The following is an 18,909-nucleotide window of genomic DNA, read 5'->3' on the forward strand; positions in this document are numbered from 1 at the left end:
GGATGGCCAATTGTGAAGTAAAGCAGCCTTCCGTGGTTCACCCTGTGGGAGGATCATGGCAAAGTAGCGGCTGCATTTGTTGTTTAGGGGAGACCACTCATGAGGTAGAAGAATGTACCAGCTCAATGTGTTTGCTATCACACTGGACTTCCCCAGAACGTGCAATGCTGTGAGAAAGTGGTTGGATGAAATTGCCCATGACACATTATGAGTGCTTCTCAACACAAGGGGTATGATATGGTCCCTCCTTGTTTGTTGATGTACCAAACTAGTGACATATTATCTGTTTGAATTGCAACTGTCACTGAAGAGAGAGCATTATGTAGGGCTTGCAATGCTAAGGGCACTGCTCTCATCTCTAGGACCTTTATATACAAACTGACTGTTCTTCCTAGAAAGTGCCCCACCCCCCAGTGGGAAGTGTCCACAGTCACTATGGCCCTGAACTGAGGGAGAATAAATGGATTGCCTTATGGAACATGATCTGATTAAATGCACTACCTGAGATCTCTCTTGCATGCCGATTCTCAGTGTCCTGATATGGGTTGGTAAAGAATTGACTATTGTGTTGCTAACATCGACTGAAAAACTCTCATATGGAATCTGGTTACAGGTATTAGTGTTATTGCCGCTGACATAGATCCTAGAGCTTGGAGGGCCAAGGGGGCTGAAATCTTGGTACTGCAAATTATTTTTCTGACGTGTAATCTGATAGTCTGTACTCTTGAGACAGGAAAAAAGCTATCACTGGCTTCACATTGATAACTGCTCCTATGGCTTCCAAATTTTGAGCTGGCTGTAGGTGAGACTTGTCATAACTCATGGTTATCCTTAGATGAGAGCAAATCTGGAGTACCTGATTTCTTGCCCTTATTAACAGATTCCTGGAAACACCCATAATCCCTGCAGTCTTAAGTGAGCTGCTGCTACTGCAATATATTTGGTCAACACCTTGGGGGGCTGTAGTGAGGCCAAAGGGCAGAGTTCTGAACTGGTAATGATTCCCAGCCAGAAGTGTAAATACCTTCTGGATTTCTGTTCATCTTTATGTTATATTATGCATCCTGAAGGTCTATTGAGCACATCTAGTCGTCCTTGCTCAGAAAAGGGAGAATGGACTGAACCATGACCATCTGAAACTTTGTGCGTCAAACTGACTTGTTCAAGTTGCTGAGATCCAAAACTGGTCTCCAGTCCCCTGTTTTCTTTGGCACTAAAAAGAATTTTGAGTAAGTTATAGATTCTATCTGGTCTGGCAGAACCTCTTGGATGACTCTTTTTTCGAGCACCCTTTGTATTTGTATCGCTACTTCTTCCCTCTGACTGAGTGAAACATCAGGAATTTTTCATAGACTTCAAGATGGAAGGAAAAGGGTATTATATAACCTCTGGAGAAATAATCCTCTGCACCCAAGTATCTTTTGTTATGTCTAGCCAGGCTCTTTGATGCAGGGATAATCAATCCCCTATTGCCTCCAGAGGGGGACAATTAGGCCGCCTTTCATCAGAGCTGGTAGGGTCTGTCACAGAAAGCACCTCTAGACCCCTGGTTTTGCACTCATCCTCTGCCATGGGGACACTGTCATCCATTAGAGCTCCTCCCTCTTCCCCAAGGGAACTTTCTCCACGTGTGTCCTGGAAAGGACCCTGGGACTTCCTGAACCACATCTTCCGACTGCCTTGTTGATACCTCGAAAGGGATCTTTAAGGGGTCAAAAAACATACACCCACTACACAGAGGGTCTTACCATCCTTCTCACACTTGGATAATGTTCCCTTCACTTTGGGGCGAAATAAAGAAGTGCTGTCAAAGGCAGCACTGACAAATGAGGACTTGAAGAGCTCTCCAAAATCACATACGTGCATCCAGATATGCCTCCTAATGGATTTGCATGAACCCGCTGCCCTTGAGGTGCCTTTGGCTGCATGCAAAATAAGCCTTACAGATGAATTTGACATAGATTGGAGAGTAGTCAACTGAGAAGCCACAGATGATTGGGCCTCAGCAGAAATGGTTCCTGAAAGGGAAGTTTAGAGTTCTTTGATCAAATCCCTTTGCAACCTAACAAAATGTGCCAAATAGTTCAGCTAACTAAGGGCAAAGGTCGGAGAAGTGTAGATAAGCTTCCCAAACCTGTCTAAGGCCGTAGACTCCCTGTTAGGGGGATGAACAGATGAACTCTGTTATGCAAGTTCCTTCTTGGTGGCTGCCACCATGACCATGGCATCCACTGGCATCCCTTTAGCTCAAAATTCCTTCCCCGCAGGTAGAGCTAGAATCCTATATGGCCTTTCGAGTACTGATTGAACTGCATCAGGCTCCTTATATGCCCACAGAGAGAGAGACCAAATCAATGAACATTTTGGAGGGTGGAGTAAAGCAGGATGGGCCAGCTCCAAAGGCCTCCAGAAATACTGACTCCTCAGTTGAAGGGTTGCTGGGGGTCCAACCACCTCTCTATTTCAGGATCTCAAGGATGTCTCCACATGAAACATCTTTTGGAGTTGATTGTGGGGACCCTTCACCTTCATCAAAGTCCATATCCTCAGTGACTGACTCCTGTGGATAGTCCAAGTGCCCCCTCTTGCACTTCTCTTCCTAGGGACCTCCTTGGTGGGGTGCTCCAGGGAGGTGTCAGAAGAAACTGTGGAACCCTGCTCAGTCTGGCTGTCCCTGTGGTTTCAAATGATGAGGCTCCATGCTCAGAGACATGTGGGAACTGGATTGGAAATCCGAGGGGGTTGGATCCATCAGTCCTATCGAAGCAGAGAATACCCTCTTCACAACCTCGAAAACAGACCAGCTAGGACAGAGGGAGAGGCGACCTCAGAGCTGAGAAAGAAAGCTTCTGGATTGTTGGCTCCTCCTGCCCTGAAAGCAATCTCCCCGAGGAGGAATTCGGAGCTGAGTTAATCAGTGCCGAAGGACCAAGGTGCAGAGATGCCTCCGAAACCTTTGGAGTCGACTCCAGTGCCTTAGATCTGACAGAGAGGTTTTAGCTCAGAAAGTCCTGCAGATCCACAGATGTCAGAGTCAGGGCACTCAGAGTCAGTTTCAGATCCAATGATAATGCTATACTCGGATCCAAACCTGACAGATCCGGAAGACCCAGATCCAGGGATTCTGATGCAACCAAAGGAATCAGAAAAGGAGTCTGAGGTGGTGGACTGGTCAATGGAAGGGCTTTCTGACCTGAAATGTTAGAAGCCAACAACACAACCATCTGGATCTGCTCCAAGAGAAAGTTCCTCATCATCCAATCCACGTCTTCTTCGGTCAAACTGCTGGATGAAAATGATGATGCCAGGGAAGGTGACTTTGTATGGCGCCTTTCTAAAAATGGGGAAGGCAGCCTAGAAGGTACAAGACCAATCGATGGGGAATACCGGGTCCTAGGTAAGACTACTGAATCCAAAATATTTGGATCCGACATTATGTTAGTCGGATCCAAGGATATAGAATCCGACGACCTCTTTTTCTTTGGATCTAAGGGGTAAGAGTCTTGAGACCTCCTCAAATCTGATTTAGTCCTCTTCCTGGAAGGCTTGGAAGACAGAGCCGAGGAAGTAGAAAAAGCAGGAGATTTCATCCTCTTGGACTTCAGTTTAGGGGATTGTGCCCTTCTAATAGCTTCGCTGAAAGAAGAAGGCAACATACTTTTCAATATTAATTTATTTTTTCTATCCGCTAATGCACTTGGATTAAAACTGTTGGAGATGGAACAGTCTTCTTGAAGGGGATGTGGGCCTAGAAAATAAACAGAGATTGTGGGCATCCAAAATAGCAACTTGTGCCCATACTTCAAACACTTTTTGAAGCCGGAAGGGCTCTTCTCAGCCATTCTTACAAAAAAGAAAAACAGCTAGAAATGTTTTTTTTTAGGCAGGAAAAAGGGAAGAAAAAGAGAGATTACCAACAATGGTAAAGAAACCAACACTAACATGTAAAGGAAAAGAGGGAGAAAATATACCAATGATGGTATTTACAGACATACTAAACGTACAAAGGTGAGGGAATAACAGAAAAAAAGGCAGTATATAAAGGTTTAAATGGAAAAACCTGACTTATGAAGCTCAAGAGCTATGGCAACCATGTCTTTTTCGAAAAGCGGCAAACAATATCTGGGGTATGTTAGGGGTTGGTGCACTATGGGTAAGGGAGTAGCTTGAGAGCTTTTTGGTTAGAACAAGCTTTAGTAGCGGCCGAGTTCAATCCGACGATTGGATCTGAACCCAACAGTTAGGACAGAATGAAAACTGATAACATCAGATCTGAAGCTAGACACTTTGAGAACAGTCTTGCTGCAGTGAATAGTCCAAAGAGTAAGTCAGAGAAATGATAATGAGATCCAGACACCAAAAAATTAAGAAATGTCTGAAATCTGGGTGAATAGGGAAGCAATTATATGCCTCTTTTAAATCTAGTGTTACCAAGAACCTGAATAAGGAAGAAGAGGTAACAGGTTGTGAAGTGACATCATTTTGAATTTAGGCACTCATCACAAATAGGTTTAGGAAAGAAAGATCCAGAACAGTTCCCCATTTTCTTTCTTTGGCACTAAAAATGTCCTTGAATAAAACCCTTTCCTACCAGGGAAGAGGAAAATGGTTCTATCATGTGCTGGGACACCATAAGATGAAGGACAGGCTGAAATAAAAGAGGCTGGTCTGGAGGATAAGGAATTACCACCCTGTAAAGGAGGAATTTCCTGTCAATGTCCCCTATTAACCTTGCTGATTGATGTTCAGTACCCATTAGTTTAAAACTATCTGTTGCCAAAGAAAAATGTGGAAATTCAGACTTTATGTTCATAGGTACATACAAGGCTAACAACCACCAGGGCATTTATAAGCCCAGCCATGCAATCCAATCAAATTGTGTCCTTATTATTAATGGGTTGTTATTAGGAGAGTGTAAGTTAGGAAGTTTATACAGGTTATGTGGGGGTATGTTAGTTTGGGAATTACTTCTGCTTCTGTCTTTCAGAGACATGGGGCTAGACCAAGGGTGAATTTTCAATTTCCCATCCACTGGTGAAGGTTATGCTTAAATGGGGTTACAGATGGACACTGCTTCACACAGGTGCGGAGCCTGTTCCAGATAGGGATCCTCTGAGACACATATCTGTCTCACCAATATGTCTTACTTATGTCATACACAAATTTAAATAATTGGATCTAGTAGAACAAACCTTAACATATGAGCCCGACAATTCAAAACTCTGAAAATCAAAATTGCAGAAGCATATATATTTTTCCCATAGCTATCAATAATCTTCCCATCCTTATCAGAAAGAGCAGGATTGGAATTAAGTGTTTAGCAGCACAAGGATGAACAAAAGATACAGCAGCTGAATCAGATTTGGAATGAGTGTATAAAAACTTGAAAGACTGTGGAACATTGTACATCCTTATCTGTCTTTTTAGGAGCAGCTGACTCTCAGGAAAATTGCAGACAGAAACACAAACAGCCTCTAAGGCAGACAAACTGGAGGAATGGGTGCAAGTTCTGGAAACTCCTGTAGCAGCTCACAATATTTCTTGAGGAAGTGAGAAACCTCAATGTCCTCCCAGTGAAAAAACTGGTACACTCTAGAGATAGTTTCAGAGAAATAGAGAAACCTCTGCAGTGAGAAGCAGAAACTGAGCTCTCCCCTGACGGAATCAGAAATCTGAGGAGAAAATCTGACCCTTTATCCTCTTATCCAGATTAAGAATCATAAAACTCTTTAGGAAAGGAAGTATCCTCTTTTCTTTTACCAGAAACTACCTTACAAGAAGGACCAACAGCCTGAATTAAACCATTAGATAAACCTAGTGCAATACTCCTGTCAAAGGAAATTTGAAAAGTAGATACATACTTGGTTTTATGCATCTTTTTAACACGAAAAATGGGACCAACAGTGTTATTAGTGACAGAAGCAGCTTTGCTTGGGATGGGCACCAATTTCTGACAAACCAGGGAAGCCTTCCCTGTTCCCTCTCCCAGGACTAACAAGAGTGGTTTTCCTTTAGCCACTGAGTGGACCCCAACAGCCACAGAGAATGTGGTTAACCCCCAGTATGTAGTGACTGTAGGTGCTACAACAATGGGATTCAGGGTTTAAAGATGAGTGGTCTGAGGTACAATAAATGGCCAAAATAGTCACTCACCTGTGGCTAAGGCAACTGCTAGCCTGTTGTGATGGCAAAAGCCATTTGCTTAACCTTTTCTTTTTGTGGTGGAAGAAAGGACGATTGTGGGACGCACATCTGGTTCAATGGTCAAGACAAAAATGGTGCCTCTTTTCCAGGGAAAACCAGTAGCAAATGCTGTAAGAGTAAACAGTCTTCAAAACATCTTGCCAGCCCCGCAAAGTAAAATAAACACAATTTCTCCACAGAAAAATGGTTTTCAGTTAAACAACTTTTAAACTGAAAGGAAAAAAGAATTGTTCTGTTTAAAAGTAAGTACAATCTCATGACAGTCTGTTAAAACACAAACTTCCAGCTTTAAAATAAATTTCCTGAAGAGGAAAGTATAAATAATAAGCATAATTATTAAATGAAAGGTTTATGCCTCAAAGAGAAGTTATCTGCCCAGCAAATGAACAGCACAAGCCAGCTGTCAATCATCCAAAGCCTTAGAGAAGCATACTCTTCAGCGGCAGTAAAGCTCTGATGGGTTTGGCACCAAAACTTGTCTTTTAGTCAGCTCAGTTTGAGATGCCTGATGGTTTGGGCATTTGGAATGTCCCCTGAAGATTTGGAAGCTGGCCGGCAACTGAACCATTGGCAGGATATAACCCATATAACTAATGCTACTGCACCATTGATCAATATGATGAAAATAACGTGTTTCGTCCCTCAGCTATGCAAACCCTATGGGCTCTGTCCAGCAATAATGGCTCTTTAGAGTTACCTGTCCATTTATGTAATATGTCTATCATAAAGCCTATAAAGTCACAGTTCTCAGTAACTTCAGATTAATTTTCCTTTCTCTCATGATCCTGAGTTTTGAAGAGCTTCTCCCTCAATTCTTCTTTGGCTGTTTCAAGATCTGGCAACATCACGGTGTGCACCTATTGCCCTTGCTGAGACTGTTTATATCATCAGATTGGTTAGAGAATGCTGATTCCATTTCATCAAGTCCTACATCAGTCTTTCTGATGTAATTTTGCAGACAGTTGCACATTCGTTCACCCTTGTTATAAATTTTATACATTTTGTCCTGCATCGTAGCCATAGCTGCTCAACCTTCCATGTCCAAAATGAGGAACACTAGCCCTCATAATGTGGAACAAATGGGCAAAATGTGGAACACATACTAATGACTTACTAACAACTTCAACTAGGAAGGCCATAGGATGGTTAAAATATGCTGGTTTTACTTATAAAGATGATCTTTTAATGAATGAATATGATCCATTTCTGTTTACAATGGATTTAACTTTAAAAAAATTACTAATACTGAATGTGTGACAGAATCTTTCAATGTGGAACATTGAGGGAACTTCGAGGAACATGAACTTTGTAAGACCCCAAATGAGGTACGTTCCTCGTAATGAGGTACACTTGAGAGGTATGACTGATTCGTAGCTATGTTGATCATCCTGTTAGGCTGGGCTCGTATCAGGAGTTTTTCAGTTATTCCAGATCTTGTGTCTCTATCGTTTTTCTGCTGATCTCAGAAAAATGGTCGTCAAGTTGTTTCTTTTCTTATTTGTTATCTCTTCACATTTACGGTATCTTTTGGAGCCAGTCCTTGTGCTGTGAAGTGTTAGATATTGGATTTTCTTTTTTAGATTTTGCCCCAGTAATCTTTTTTTCCTTTTTGTTCTCCAGCTTTTTTAACATTTTTAAATTATTTTTGGAGATTCAATTCAGTTAATTTAAAACAATTATTTTTGTAGGTTTTTTTTTGGCTTTGCTACACTTAGTTCACTATTCACAGTCTATGTGCCATATGCTGCAATTAAAATAAAGATGCAATAAAGGAGAAAGTAGTAATACACCTGGCATTTGTGTACTGGTCTACATATTCTTCTGAGAATTACACTAGAATTCTAAACATAAAATTTGTTTTAATAACCATTGTCATTCTTTGCAAATCCATTAAAAGGAGAAACATTTAGTATATTTACCTCATTTTAAAATCTGCAACAAGTAACACTGTTAAATGTCTAATGGCTTTTAAGTAGCAAGGTACAACCTAGCTAATGCCAGCGGTACAACCCTGAAAACGAGGTGTTGCCTCACGTAAGTGTGAACAGTACTGATGGCAAACAGCTAAATGATATAGGTTAGCAGAAATCCATCCTCAAAGAATATTATAACATTTTGCCAGCAGTAATGGATGTTTCTCCTGCTGTGGTCAGATTTATGAACAATAATTTGCAGGCTGTAAAAGGGGCGGCCACAGTGGTTCAGCGGTTAGTGTTGCAGCCTCACAGTAAGAGGTTCTCCAGTTCGATCCTCGGCTGGGATGCCTTCTGTGTGGAGTATGCATGTCCTCCCTGTGGTCGCGTGGGTTTCCTCCGGGTGCTCTGGTTGCCTCCCACATCCCAAAGACATGCTGTAGGTGGACTGGACACTCTAAATTGGCCCTAGGTGTGAGTGCGTGCATGTGTGTGCCTTCTGTGAAAGGTTGGGCGCCGGGCTGGTAACTCGACACCATAAAACTCTACTGCCAATCATGAGTGGACAGGTGATCCGCTGTGGCGACTCCTAACCGGGAAAAGCCGAAAGAAGAAGAAGAAGAATTTGCAGGCTGTAAAAAGGTGTATAAAAGCAATTTTCTTCTAGAATGACTTCTCTCTCTCTCTAATGTCTACTGTAAAGCTGTAGAGAACTTATATGTGCCATAGTCAGGTGAAGTAGCGTAAACACAACTACAGAAAAAAGAAAAATGCACCTTGCAAAGCCAGGAGGAATTACAGTTTTGAAGAATTTAAGGTTTTTCTATGTTACACAGTTGCACACTGAATAGGATCAACTATGTATGATTGTACGCTAAAAGCTACCACCTCTTGCCCAGTCATAAGAGCTCATAAATAGCAGTTCAATTTATAAGAAACTGTGACACACAAAATAAGCATTTTTTTTACTGGGAACAAACTCTTCTCCATCACCTAAACATCATTAATCACACCACAGCACTAATGCACCTTGAAGAAAGATATTTCTGACCGTAATGTAATGCTTGTTGTGCTCTTTCTCTTATACACTCTAATCTCAAACCACCCAGATCCTGCTAATAAGTGTGTACATAAACCTCACTCTACAAGGAAGTAGAGCTGCAAGCCCATGTAACTTGATCTAGTATCTTACCATCTTAAAACAGGTTGATTATTTTCCTACTAGAAATTATTCACAATTGTATATGCACCAGGTACTTCAATTTGAAAGGAGAGCTTCTCACCATCGGACTCACAGACATACTCCCCGGCATCCTGATTTTCTATGTTCTGAATCACCAACCTTCGGGTTTTACCAGAAGACTCCATTCTGAATTTCTTGGATGCAGTAATGAATTTATCATTTTTGTACCATTTAACCTCAGCTGTGATCTTGAACACTTCACAAATCAGTGTGGTGTTCTCTGACAGACTGGTCTTCACCTCCTTCTGAACAGAACCACTGTTGATAAATACCTCCTCCTTACATGAACGAGAAATATCAGTTCCTCTATTTATTAATATTCTTAGTAACAATATAAAATACAAGATACCCCCAACTAATCATCTAGAAATTAAGTTATAATAAAGATGCTGTGACAGATTATTTCCAGTTAAAAAACACTCACCATTGACTTCAATGCTGAAGGACAGTTTCTCTCCAGCAGCTTCACAGATGTATTCCCCAGCATCCATCTTCTCTACATTCTGAATCACAAGTCGTCGGATTTTACCATCAGATTCCTTTCTATATTTCTTGGTGTCAGTCAGGACTTTTCCATCCTTGTACCATTTCACTTCTGTTTTGGCCTGTGACACTTCACAGGACAGTGTAGCATTCTCTGACAGATAGGTCTTTGTCACCTTCTGAACAGAGTCCTTGTTGGAAAATATTGGTTCAGGTTCTACAAATTACAAATAAGAGACCATCACTGAGAAATGAGATGCTAATATGCATCTGTAACATCTGTGTAATATAAGCACAGTAACAGCACTAGCACGTAATCTCATTAACAGATTAAATTTCAGACATTACATTTGCAAATAGCAAGGTCTATAATACAGACACATCATTATTTATTTATTTTTTATTATTTTACATTTGTTAACCGGGAAAGTCCGACTGGACATAGGTCCATTTTCAGTGGCGGCTCGGGGAGATAAGCTCCAAACAACACATACGTAGAATAACAGGCAATTACATGGAACATTTGTTTCATGTTATGAGAGCTTTCATTGCATACACACAAGGAGATGATACATACAGTATGGAATACATTAAATTAACAGCTCATACAAAAGTCAAACTCTGAGGTATAGAGTATCAAAAGACATCTACTCAAAAGACCTAAAAAGATGCAGAATTTCATATTCATGACACAGACTGTCTGAGAGTGGTTGGGGTACAGAGCAGTTATCTTTTTAAGGGTTAGCCTGGTGAATGGGATGAGCATAGCCAATTATTCTGAAAATGGTTTTTCAGGATTTTTGTTAAACTGAGTAGTGGCGGTGGTAGAGGTTGTATGGCTTGGTAGGATGTTCTATTTTTTGGCAATGGTGCTGGCAAAAAGGGATTTGCCAGCATCATTTCTGTGCTTGATGACTTTTATGAGGTTTTGGTTGCTGGATCATAGAGTTCTAGTGGGGATGTGTGGTTATATGAGTTCCTGTAGTGCAAGGGTTATGTTGGGAAAGTAGTAGAGTTTGTGAGCATTAGATAGTTGGTTGAGTAGTAGCATATGAGCTAGCTCCAACCAGTTGACTTGCTTAAGTGACAGACAGTGATGGAACCTATAAGGGGATTCGGTAGCAAATTTTGTGATTTTGTTGTAACAAGATTCCATTTTATTTAGGTTGGTTTGTCGAAGATTAGTTAAGATGGGAGAGGAGTATAAGAGGATGGATAGGAGATGGGTCCTTGCAATGGTTGCTTGGTGTTATTAGTCATAAAATGTTTATTCCTATACAGAAGTCCAAGTTTTTTGTTAACTTTCTTCATGGGTTGAGCAATATGGATGTCAAATTTAAGATTGTTGTCAATTTCAACACCTAGCAGTTCAGTTTTGTGTGGTAGGGCTGATCTAAGTATTGTCTTTGGATTTGATGGAGAAGCTATCACTTAGGGGTGGTGGTTTTCCTAGGCCAAATATAATAAGTTTGTTTTTTTGGGGGGATTGAGAAGAAGTTTGATATTGGTGAAGCATGTTTCTGCGAGGGTGAAGTAGTTCTGGGTTAAGGATTGAAGTTTATGTAGTGTGGAGGCGGCGCAAATAAGGGTGGTGTCATCTGCATACTGTACTACTGACACAGAAGGTGAGGATAAAGTGATGTGGTTAGTATATAAAGAGAACAGTAAGGGACCAAAAATAGACCCCTGAGGGACTCCTATGGTAACTGGCAATAGGGGGGATAGTTGGTCTTTCCAGAGAACTGTTTGTTAATGGCCTGATAGGTAGCTGTTAAACCAAGCAATAGAGGAAGGGCTTATGTTTATGGTAGACAGAGACTTAAGAAGAATGCTGTGGTTAACCATATCAAAGGCTTTTGATAAGTCTAAGAATATGGAGGATACAAACAGACCCTTGTTTCTGTGGTGGTTAACTATATCTGTGAATGATAGAAGGGCTGTGGTGGTGCTGTGAGATGGTCTAAAGCCATGTTGTGAAGCAGAGAGAAGGTTGTTATCTTTAAGATGTTTCATTATTTTATTTATTTATTTATTTATTATTTTATATTTGTTGACCGGGTTTGTCCGACTGGGCTACAAATGCCCATTTTCAGCGGAGGCCCAAGGAGAAAAGCTCCAACAGAAAATAGAAATATTACATACTAAATACATATAGAAATATATTCGTCAGTACCACAGATTACTGCATTACAGTGCCACACATTACATTCATCAGTACCACACATTACTGCATTGCAGTGTCATACATTAAACTGTGGCTAGTGAAATTCACAGAAATACATTCATTAGAGGGATACATTCATAATTACATATTATATAAATAATAGTGTAACTATTGCACTATTATATAAATAATAGTGCAATAGTTACATAGCTCTAATATTTTACCAGTTATGTTTGTACAGTGAAATACCAAGAGGAGAAGATAAAGTAGTAGGTTTATTTACTGAAGGGAAGGAAGAGAGAAGAGAAGTAGAAGGTTATAGGGGAGTGTTTACGGGGGATAATTACATTGGCAAGTCCATTTTTCATGAATGTATTTTTGTAGCGGTTTTGAATTGATTGGGATAGTCAAGGGATCTTATATCTAGTGGTAGGCTATTCCAGGCCTTGGAAGGGTTAAAGCTATAGACTAGGTGACCCATTTTGGTCCTTGGTTTGTAGATTTTTAGTAGGCCTTGTTCAGAACTGTGGAGTAATCTAGTGGGTAGGTAATGAGAGATTAGTTGATTGTGAACCACTCTTTCTAATATTTTGGACAGAGGTGACAGGATTGCAATTGGACAATAGCTGGTCAGCTCTAAGGAGTTTCCCCCTTTGTGTAGTGGAATGATGTGTGAGGTTTTCCAGGAGGGTACTTTGTTTTCCAGCAGTGATCTATTTATGAGAATAGAGACTGGGTAGGCTATGGCATCAGCTGATATCTGAAGGAAGTCTGCTGGAAGCTTATCGGCTGCTAGTGCGGTTGGTTTTAGCTTTTGGAGGAGCTTAGAAATTACCCTGGTGGACACGGGGTGGAGATTGAAAGTGGGGATGTTGGGTTGAGTATTGAAAAGGGTGGGGTATTTGTTGGTGTGGGACTACTGGTACTGTATTGGGCAGTGGCCAGAGTCTGGACAGTTTTGGTAAAGAATTTGTTGAATTGTGTGGGAATGTCTTCAAAATTGTTAGGTAGCACTGGGGATGGGGTAGTAGTTTTTCCTGGGTGGAGTATGCTATTTAATGTGGCCCAAAATTTCTGGGGGTTATGAGCATGTTTTTCCTGCATATTTTTGTAGTAATTGGCTTTGTCTAGTTTGATTTGCCTTTTGGTTTTGTTTTGGAGTTCTAGATAGTTTTGTCTAAGACATAAGGTTATATTTTTCTGATACTGTGTCCAAGCTTTGTCGCTTTCTTTCATTTTAGTTTTGGTGTCTTTGGTGAGCCATGGGGCATAGTTAGTTTTTATTCTAATAGTTTGGGATGGTGCACGATGGTTTAGGATGTTTAGGAAGGTTGAGTTGAAATGTTCAACTGCTTTGTCTAGGGCTAGTTGTTTAAGGGGGGGCCAGTTGACACGTTGTAGCTCTTGGATGAAGTTAATGGCTATAAACTTCTTTCTGTTGCAAACTCCCCTGAGGATGGGTTGACTGATAGATTGTGATTTATACCTAATTAGGTAGGTTGGGTGATGGTCACTTAGGCTGTCTGGGAGACAGCCAGATAGGTGAGCCGGAGTGTGGTCACATACTAGGATCCAGTCCAAGACTGATTGGCGTTTGGATGCTTTGTCATTTCTTGTGGGAGTTATTATGATTTGGGTAAACCTGCTGAGGTTTAGAAAGGCAGAGGGATTGTGGCTGAAGCATTTTGTCCAGTCTATATTGAAGTCCCCTAGTAGTATGGTTTCATGTGGAAACGAGATGGACAACCAGTTAAGTAGGTGTTCCATAACAGCTGTGTTATTGCCTGGTGGGATATAGCCACCTGCAATAATTATGTGCTTATTATTAAACTTGAAAAAAAAATGCTACATTTTAATGTGTAATGAGAACAGGGTATAATTCTGAAATGCATGTAATACAGATTCAACCTACAGCAGTGTGGCTCTCTAGTCCTCATTTCTGTTACTCACAGCTATTAACTCGAATAAGCTATTCCAGAGAAATGCAAAAACTGAAATTTGGTCAGAAAGTGACTGTGGACAGAACACCTTTAAGTTTGTCATGTGTGCTGCTGGGAAGATTCATGTATTGGGGTGAACACGCATGCGATTATGGTACAAATGGCAAAGTGAAGATAATGAAAGACAAATGTGTAACAGTGCTGTTCAAGGATCTGCAGGGTGATAAATGGACTTTTTTTCTGACATATCTCGACTGCTGCAAGATGATCAGGGTATACAGGATGAGTACGGTACACTTCTACATTTGGCTCTCAGTACTATAACTTTAAGATTTACGAACTATGAAAAGTGAATAAACTGTTGAAACAAACAAAAATACAGGCAACCTTATGTCCGTGTAGCAAGGCTTAAACCGACAGTAAGCCAAAGACCAGAAATCCTTTAACGCAAAAGTTTAATTTTCACAGAAACAAGCGTTTTCGCCGTGACCCCTGTCACAGCTTCATCAGAAGGATACAATGGAACAGTTAAAAACACCCTTTTAAATAACAGAACAGGAAGTGAACAAATAATTACATTTCCTGTGATAGCTCATTAATATAAATGAAGTAAAAACCAAAAAAAATCTCTAAAAAATCTTATTCTTGCTTAACTACATCCTAAAAGAAATATATATTTATGTTTAAACATAAATATATATTTCTTTTAGGATGTAGTTAAGCAAGAATAAGATTTTTTTGGTTTTTACTTCATTTATATTAATGAGCTATCACAGGAAATGTAATTATTTGTTCACTTCCTGTTCTGTTATTTAAAAGGGTGTTTTTAACTGTTCCATTGTATCCTTCTGATGAAGCTGTGACAGGGGTCACGGCGAAAACGCTTGTTTCTGTGAAAATTAAACTTTTGCGTTAAAGGATTTCTGGTCTTTGGCTTACTGTTGGTTTAAGCCTTGCTACACGGACATAAGGTTGCCTGTATTTTTGTTCATAACTTTAAGATTTGGTATACAGATATCACAAGGATTTAATAATGTGAATAATCATCTTTAAACTCTTATCAACGCTTTAGTGCTATAGTACTCTTTGAAAGAGACCAGCCTATATTAAGTAACCACACAGTAAACCAATAAAATGTTAAAATACAAGTGACAGAAATAGTCAAAATTATAGCAAACAGACACTAGCATAAAACACTACAAATCAGGGAGAAAAAAATTAAAAGTAAGGTAGAATGTGAAGAAATGTATTGGGAATACCTAACAGAAAAAAATATCATGACAGTAGATATGTAAAAAGTACAGTTTTGTACCTACCATAAATGTAGATGTTCGAGGATCCACATTGCTGCAGTCCTTACTATTGGGTAGTCCGCTGTCCAGTCGGCCCGAATACCAGAGTATTGACGTCAGGGCTATTAGACTGCCCAGTCGGTACTAATGCGCATGAACGCCATATCCTCAGTCTTTTCTTGCCCCAGATGTCAGAAGACCCTAAAAAGACAAGGCCCAAATTACCTGCACCAAAAATATGTACAATATATACAAAAATATATACAAAAATATCAGCATATAACCTCACCTACACAACCACCCCTAAACACAGAGGGAAGGAGGGAGGGTAAATTGGACTGCAGCAATGTGGATCCTCGAACATCTACATTTATGGTAGGTACAAAACTGTACTATGTTCTTCTTTCCACATTGCTGCAGTCCTTACTATTGGGTAGAATCCCAAAGCAGAGGTAAGGGAGGCTGGCAAATCATAAAGAAGTAGGAGCTGACAACATGCCTTGCAAAACAGCTGTGGCAAAACCAGCCCTAGACTTAGAGTAGATAGGAAGGTGATAATGCTTAGAGAAAGTATGCACTGAACTCCAAGTAGCTGCCTCCAAAATATCCTTAGTTGCCACCCCTTAGAAATGCTGTTGAAGTGGCAGTAGCCCTAGTGGAATGAGGCCTAATCCCAGCTGGAATCTCCTTGCCATGATGGGAATAACAAAATGCAATGCAAAACCCAATCCACCTAGAAATAGTTTGTTTTGACACAGGCTTGCCCTGCGAACTCAAAGCAAAAGAAACAAACAACTGCTGAGACTGCCTAAAATCCTTAGTCCTGCTTAAATAATAACGCAATTGCCTGTGTACATCTAAAGTGTGCAAAATCTTTTCCCCTTTATTTTGGGGGTCTGCATAAAAAGTAGGCAAATGAATAGTTTGGTTTAAAGCCACACTAGAAACCACCTTAGGCATAAAGGAAGGATTAGTACGTAATGATACCCTATCCTTATGGAAAATCAAAAGGGCTCTACTGCCATAAGGGCCTGCAACTCAGACACCCTTCTTGCAGAAGTAATAGCCAACAGAAAAGCAGTCTTCCATGACAAGTATTTCAATTCAGCAGTAGCCAGGCTCAAAGGTTGTAGAGTAAGTTTTCCAACACAAAATTGAGATCCCAAGCAGGAGTAGGAGCTCTACATTGGGGTCTTATATTCTTTGCCCTCTAAGAAACTGCTTGAACAAAGGATGCGAAAACAATGGTGGGTCACAATCATAGTGAGCTGAAATTGCTGCAGCATGAATCTTAATGGAAGAGAAGGACAAACCTTTGTCCAATAACTCAGTAAGATATTGAAGAGCCACACTCAAATTAGGCTCAGAAATCTCCAAATTCTTTGCTGTACTCCAAAATAAAAATCTCTTCCATTTTTCTGCGTACACTTTCCTTGTACTAGGTCTTCTAGCTTCCATAATCACATTTAAAACTTGTTGAGGAAGTTGAGACCTGCTGTGTTTCAACACAGAATATGCCAGGCTGTTAGATGAAGAGAGTGAAGCTTGACATTGAGCAGATGACCGTCCTTCTGAGATAACAGATGAGGAATCAAAGGTAAAGGCCATGGAGGCTTCCTTACCAGACTCCTTAGTAGTGGGTACCAGTGTTGCCGAGGCCAATCTGGAGCTATCAAAATCATCCTTGGCTTGTCTTGTCTGACTTTTAATAGCACCTTTGGAAGAAGAGGCAGAGGTGGAAAGGCATACACATGAAGGTTTTTCCAACTGAAAGACAGAGCATCCACTTTCCAAGCTGTGTGATGAAACCCCTTTGTGCAAAACTTTGGCAGCTGGTGGTTTAGTGGAGAAGCGAACAGATCTATGTCTGGAGTTCCCCATGACACTGTCAATTTCTGAAATACATGAAGATCCAGTTTCCACTCGTGGGGATCCATGATTTGTCTGCTCAACACATCTGCTAAGGAGTTCTGTGCTCCGGCAGAAACCTTGCCTGAAGAGTTAGTTGCAAGCTTAGCGCAGTCTCCCATAAAATCATTGCTTGCCTGCATAGAGGATAAGAATGTGTTCCCCTTGCTTGTTGATGTACCACATGACAGTTGTGTTGTCTGTTAGAATCAACACCTGCCCTGGAAGAAGTAACTCCTTGAAAGCCATTAATGCAAACTGGACTGCTAACATCTCCTTCATGTTGATATGTAGATGCTGTAGTCTGGCAGGCCACTTGTCTTGTATCCACTTTCCATTTAGATGAGCTCCCAAGCAATGTCCGAGGCATCTGTCATTAAAATCTGACTCGCCTCTGGCCGGGTCACAGAGAGTCCCTTGTTTAGGTGACATTCCTGAGCCCACCACAAAAATTCTTTTTGAAGGCAAGGTATTATTTGAATGACAGTGTCCAAATCCTGGCAGTGCTGTGTCCATACATTTTGAGATACCATTGTAGCTTCCTCATATGCAGTTTGGCATTGGGAAGCACCAGAATACAAGATGCCATGAACCCTAATGCTTGAAGGACTGTCCTTGCAGTCAGCACGGACTGATGAGATAGTTGATGGAAGTAAAGTGATAGACTCTTTTGTTTGTCCGGGTTAAAAGGCCATCTGGGCTGCTGTATTCAGTCTCACACCCAGAAAGCACATGTCTTGAGAGGGTACTAGACTGGACTTTATTTCGTTCACAGAATACCCTAGGCATCTTAGCACTGCTATAACATATTCCAGATGCTGTAGAAGGTCTTCCTTTTCTTGAGCCAGAATCAGGCAGTCGTCCAAGTAAGGATAGATTTGAATTCCTTTTAGCCTGAAGTAAGCTATCACTGGAGCCAGAACCTTTGTGAATACTCTGGGCGCAGTAGATAAGCCAAAGGGCAATGCAGAGAACTGATAATGAGAATTTCCAGCTCGAAACGCAGATACTTCCTGCAACTTAGTCTTATAGGCACATGAAGGTAAGCTTCCTTGAGATCTAAAGTTACCATCCAGTGATCTTTGCCCAGCAGAGGTAAAAGCTGTTGTAACGTCAACATCTTGAACTTGGGAATGTCCAGATAAGTGTTGAGGATAGATAAATCCAAAATTGGTCTCCACGTGTTCCCCTTCTTTGGTACTAGGAACAGGCGAGAATAAAATCCTAGGCCCCTTTCTGATACAGGGACTGGCTGAATGGCCCCTATTTGGAGTAACAGAGAAATTTGCTTGTGAGCCTCTTTCCTTTGTGGAGGAGGAACATCTGGCATGCCTTTGAAAGGGGCAATGTATGGAAATAAAACCTGTAACCGTGGTGAATGATATCCAACACCCATCTGTCTTGAGTAATTAAATCCCAATTTCCTTTGAAAAGAGACAGTCTTCCTCCCAAAGGAGCTGCCAGACGAGAATCTACTGGCAGCTGAAAAGGCAGGTCATTGGGTCTGTTTACGAAAGGACTGTCCCCTGCCCTCACCAGAAGTCTGAGCAGGTGAACTCCCTGTTCTAGGCCTAAAAGAACCTTGAGCTCTGCCCCTACCACGTCTAGACCTACCCCTAGACTGGGAATCATAAGCAGGATATGTCCATCCCTTAGTAGGCCAATTTCTACTAAACTTGGTGGCTGCACCTGCAAAAAATCTTTAACAGTTTGCATAGACTTAGCTTTGTCCTCCATTTTCTTTAAAACTGCTTCCACAGGC

The 18,909-nt window shown here is 40.9% G+C and overlaps 1 protein-coding gene across 1 annotated transcript in view; it reads right to left on the minus strand.

Annotated features, from left to right (window-relative positions):
- Positions 1–18,909, minus strand: part of OBSCN (obscurin, cytoskeletal calmodulin and titin-interacting RhoGEF) — a 4,979,884-nt gene that overhangs the window by 3,682,710 nt on the left and 1,278,265 nt on the right. Inside the window, exon 22 of the mRNA XM_044066040.1 lies at positions 9,785–10,060. Coding sequence (XP_043921975.1) covers positions 9,785–10,060 — 276 coding nt within the window. The remainder of the gene's footprint in view (positions 1–9,784; positions 10,061–18,909) is intronic.

This window comes from Protopterus annectens, chromosome 3.part0 (assembly GCF_019279795.1).
Source record: "Protopterus annectens isolate FY-2018-M chromosome 3.part0, PAN1.0, whole genome shotgun sequence".
Classification (NCBI taxonomy): domain Eukaryota; kingdom Metazoa; phylum Chordata; order Ceratodontiformes; family Protopteridae; genus Protopterus; species Protopterus annectens.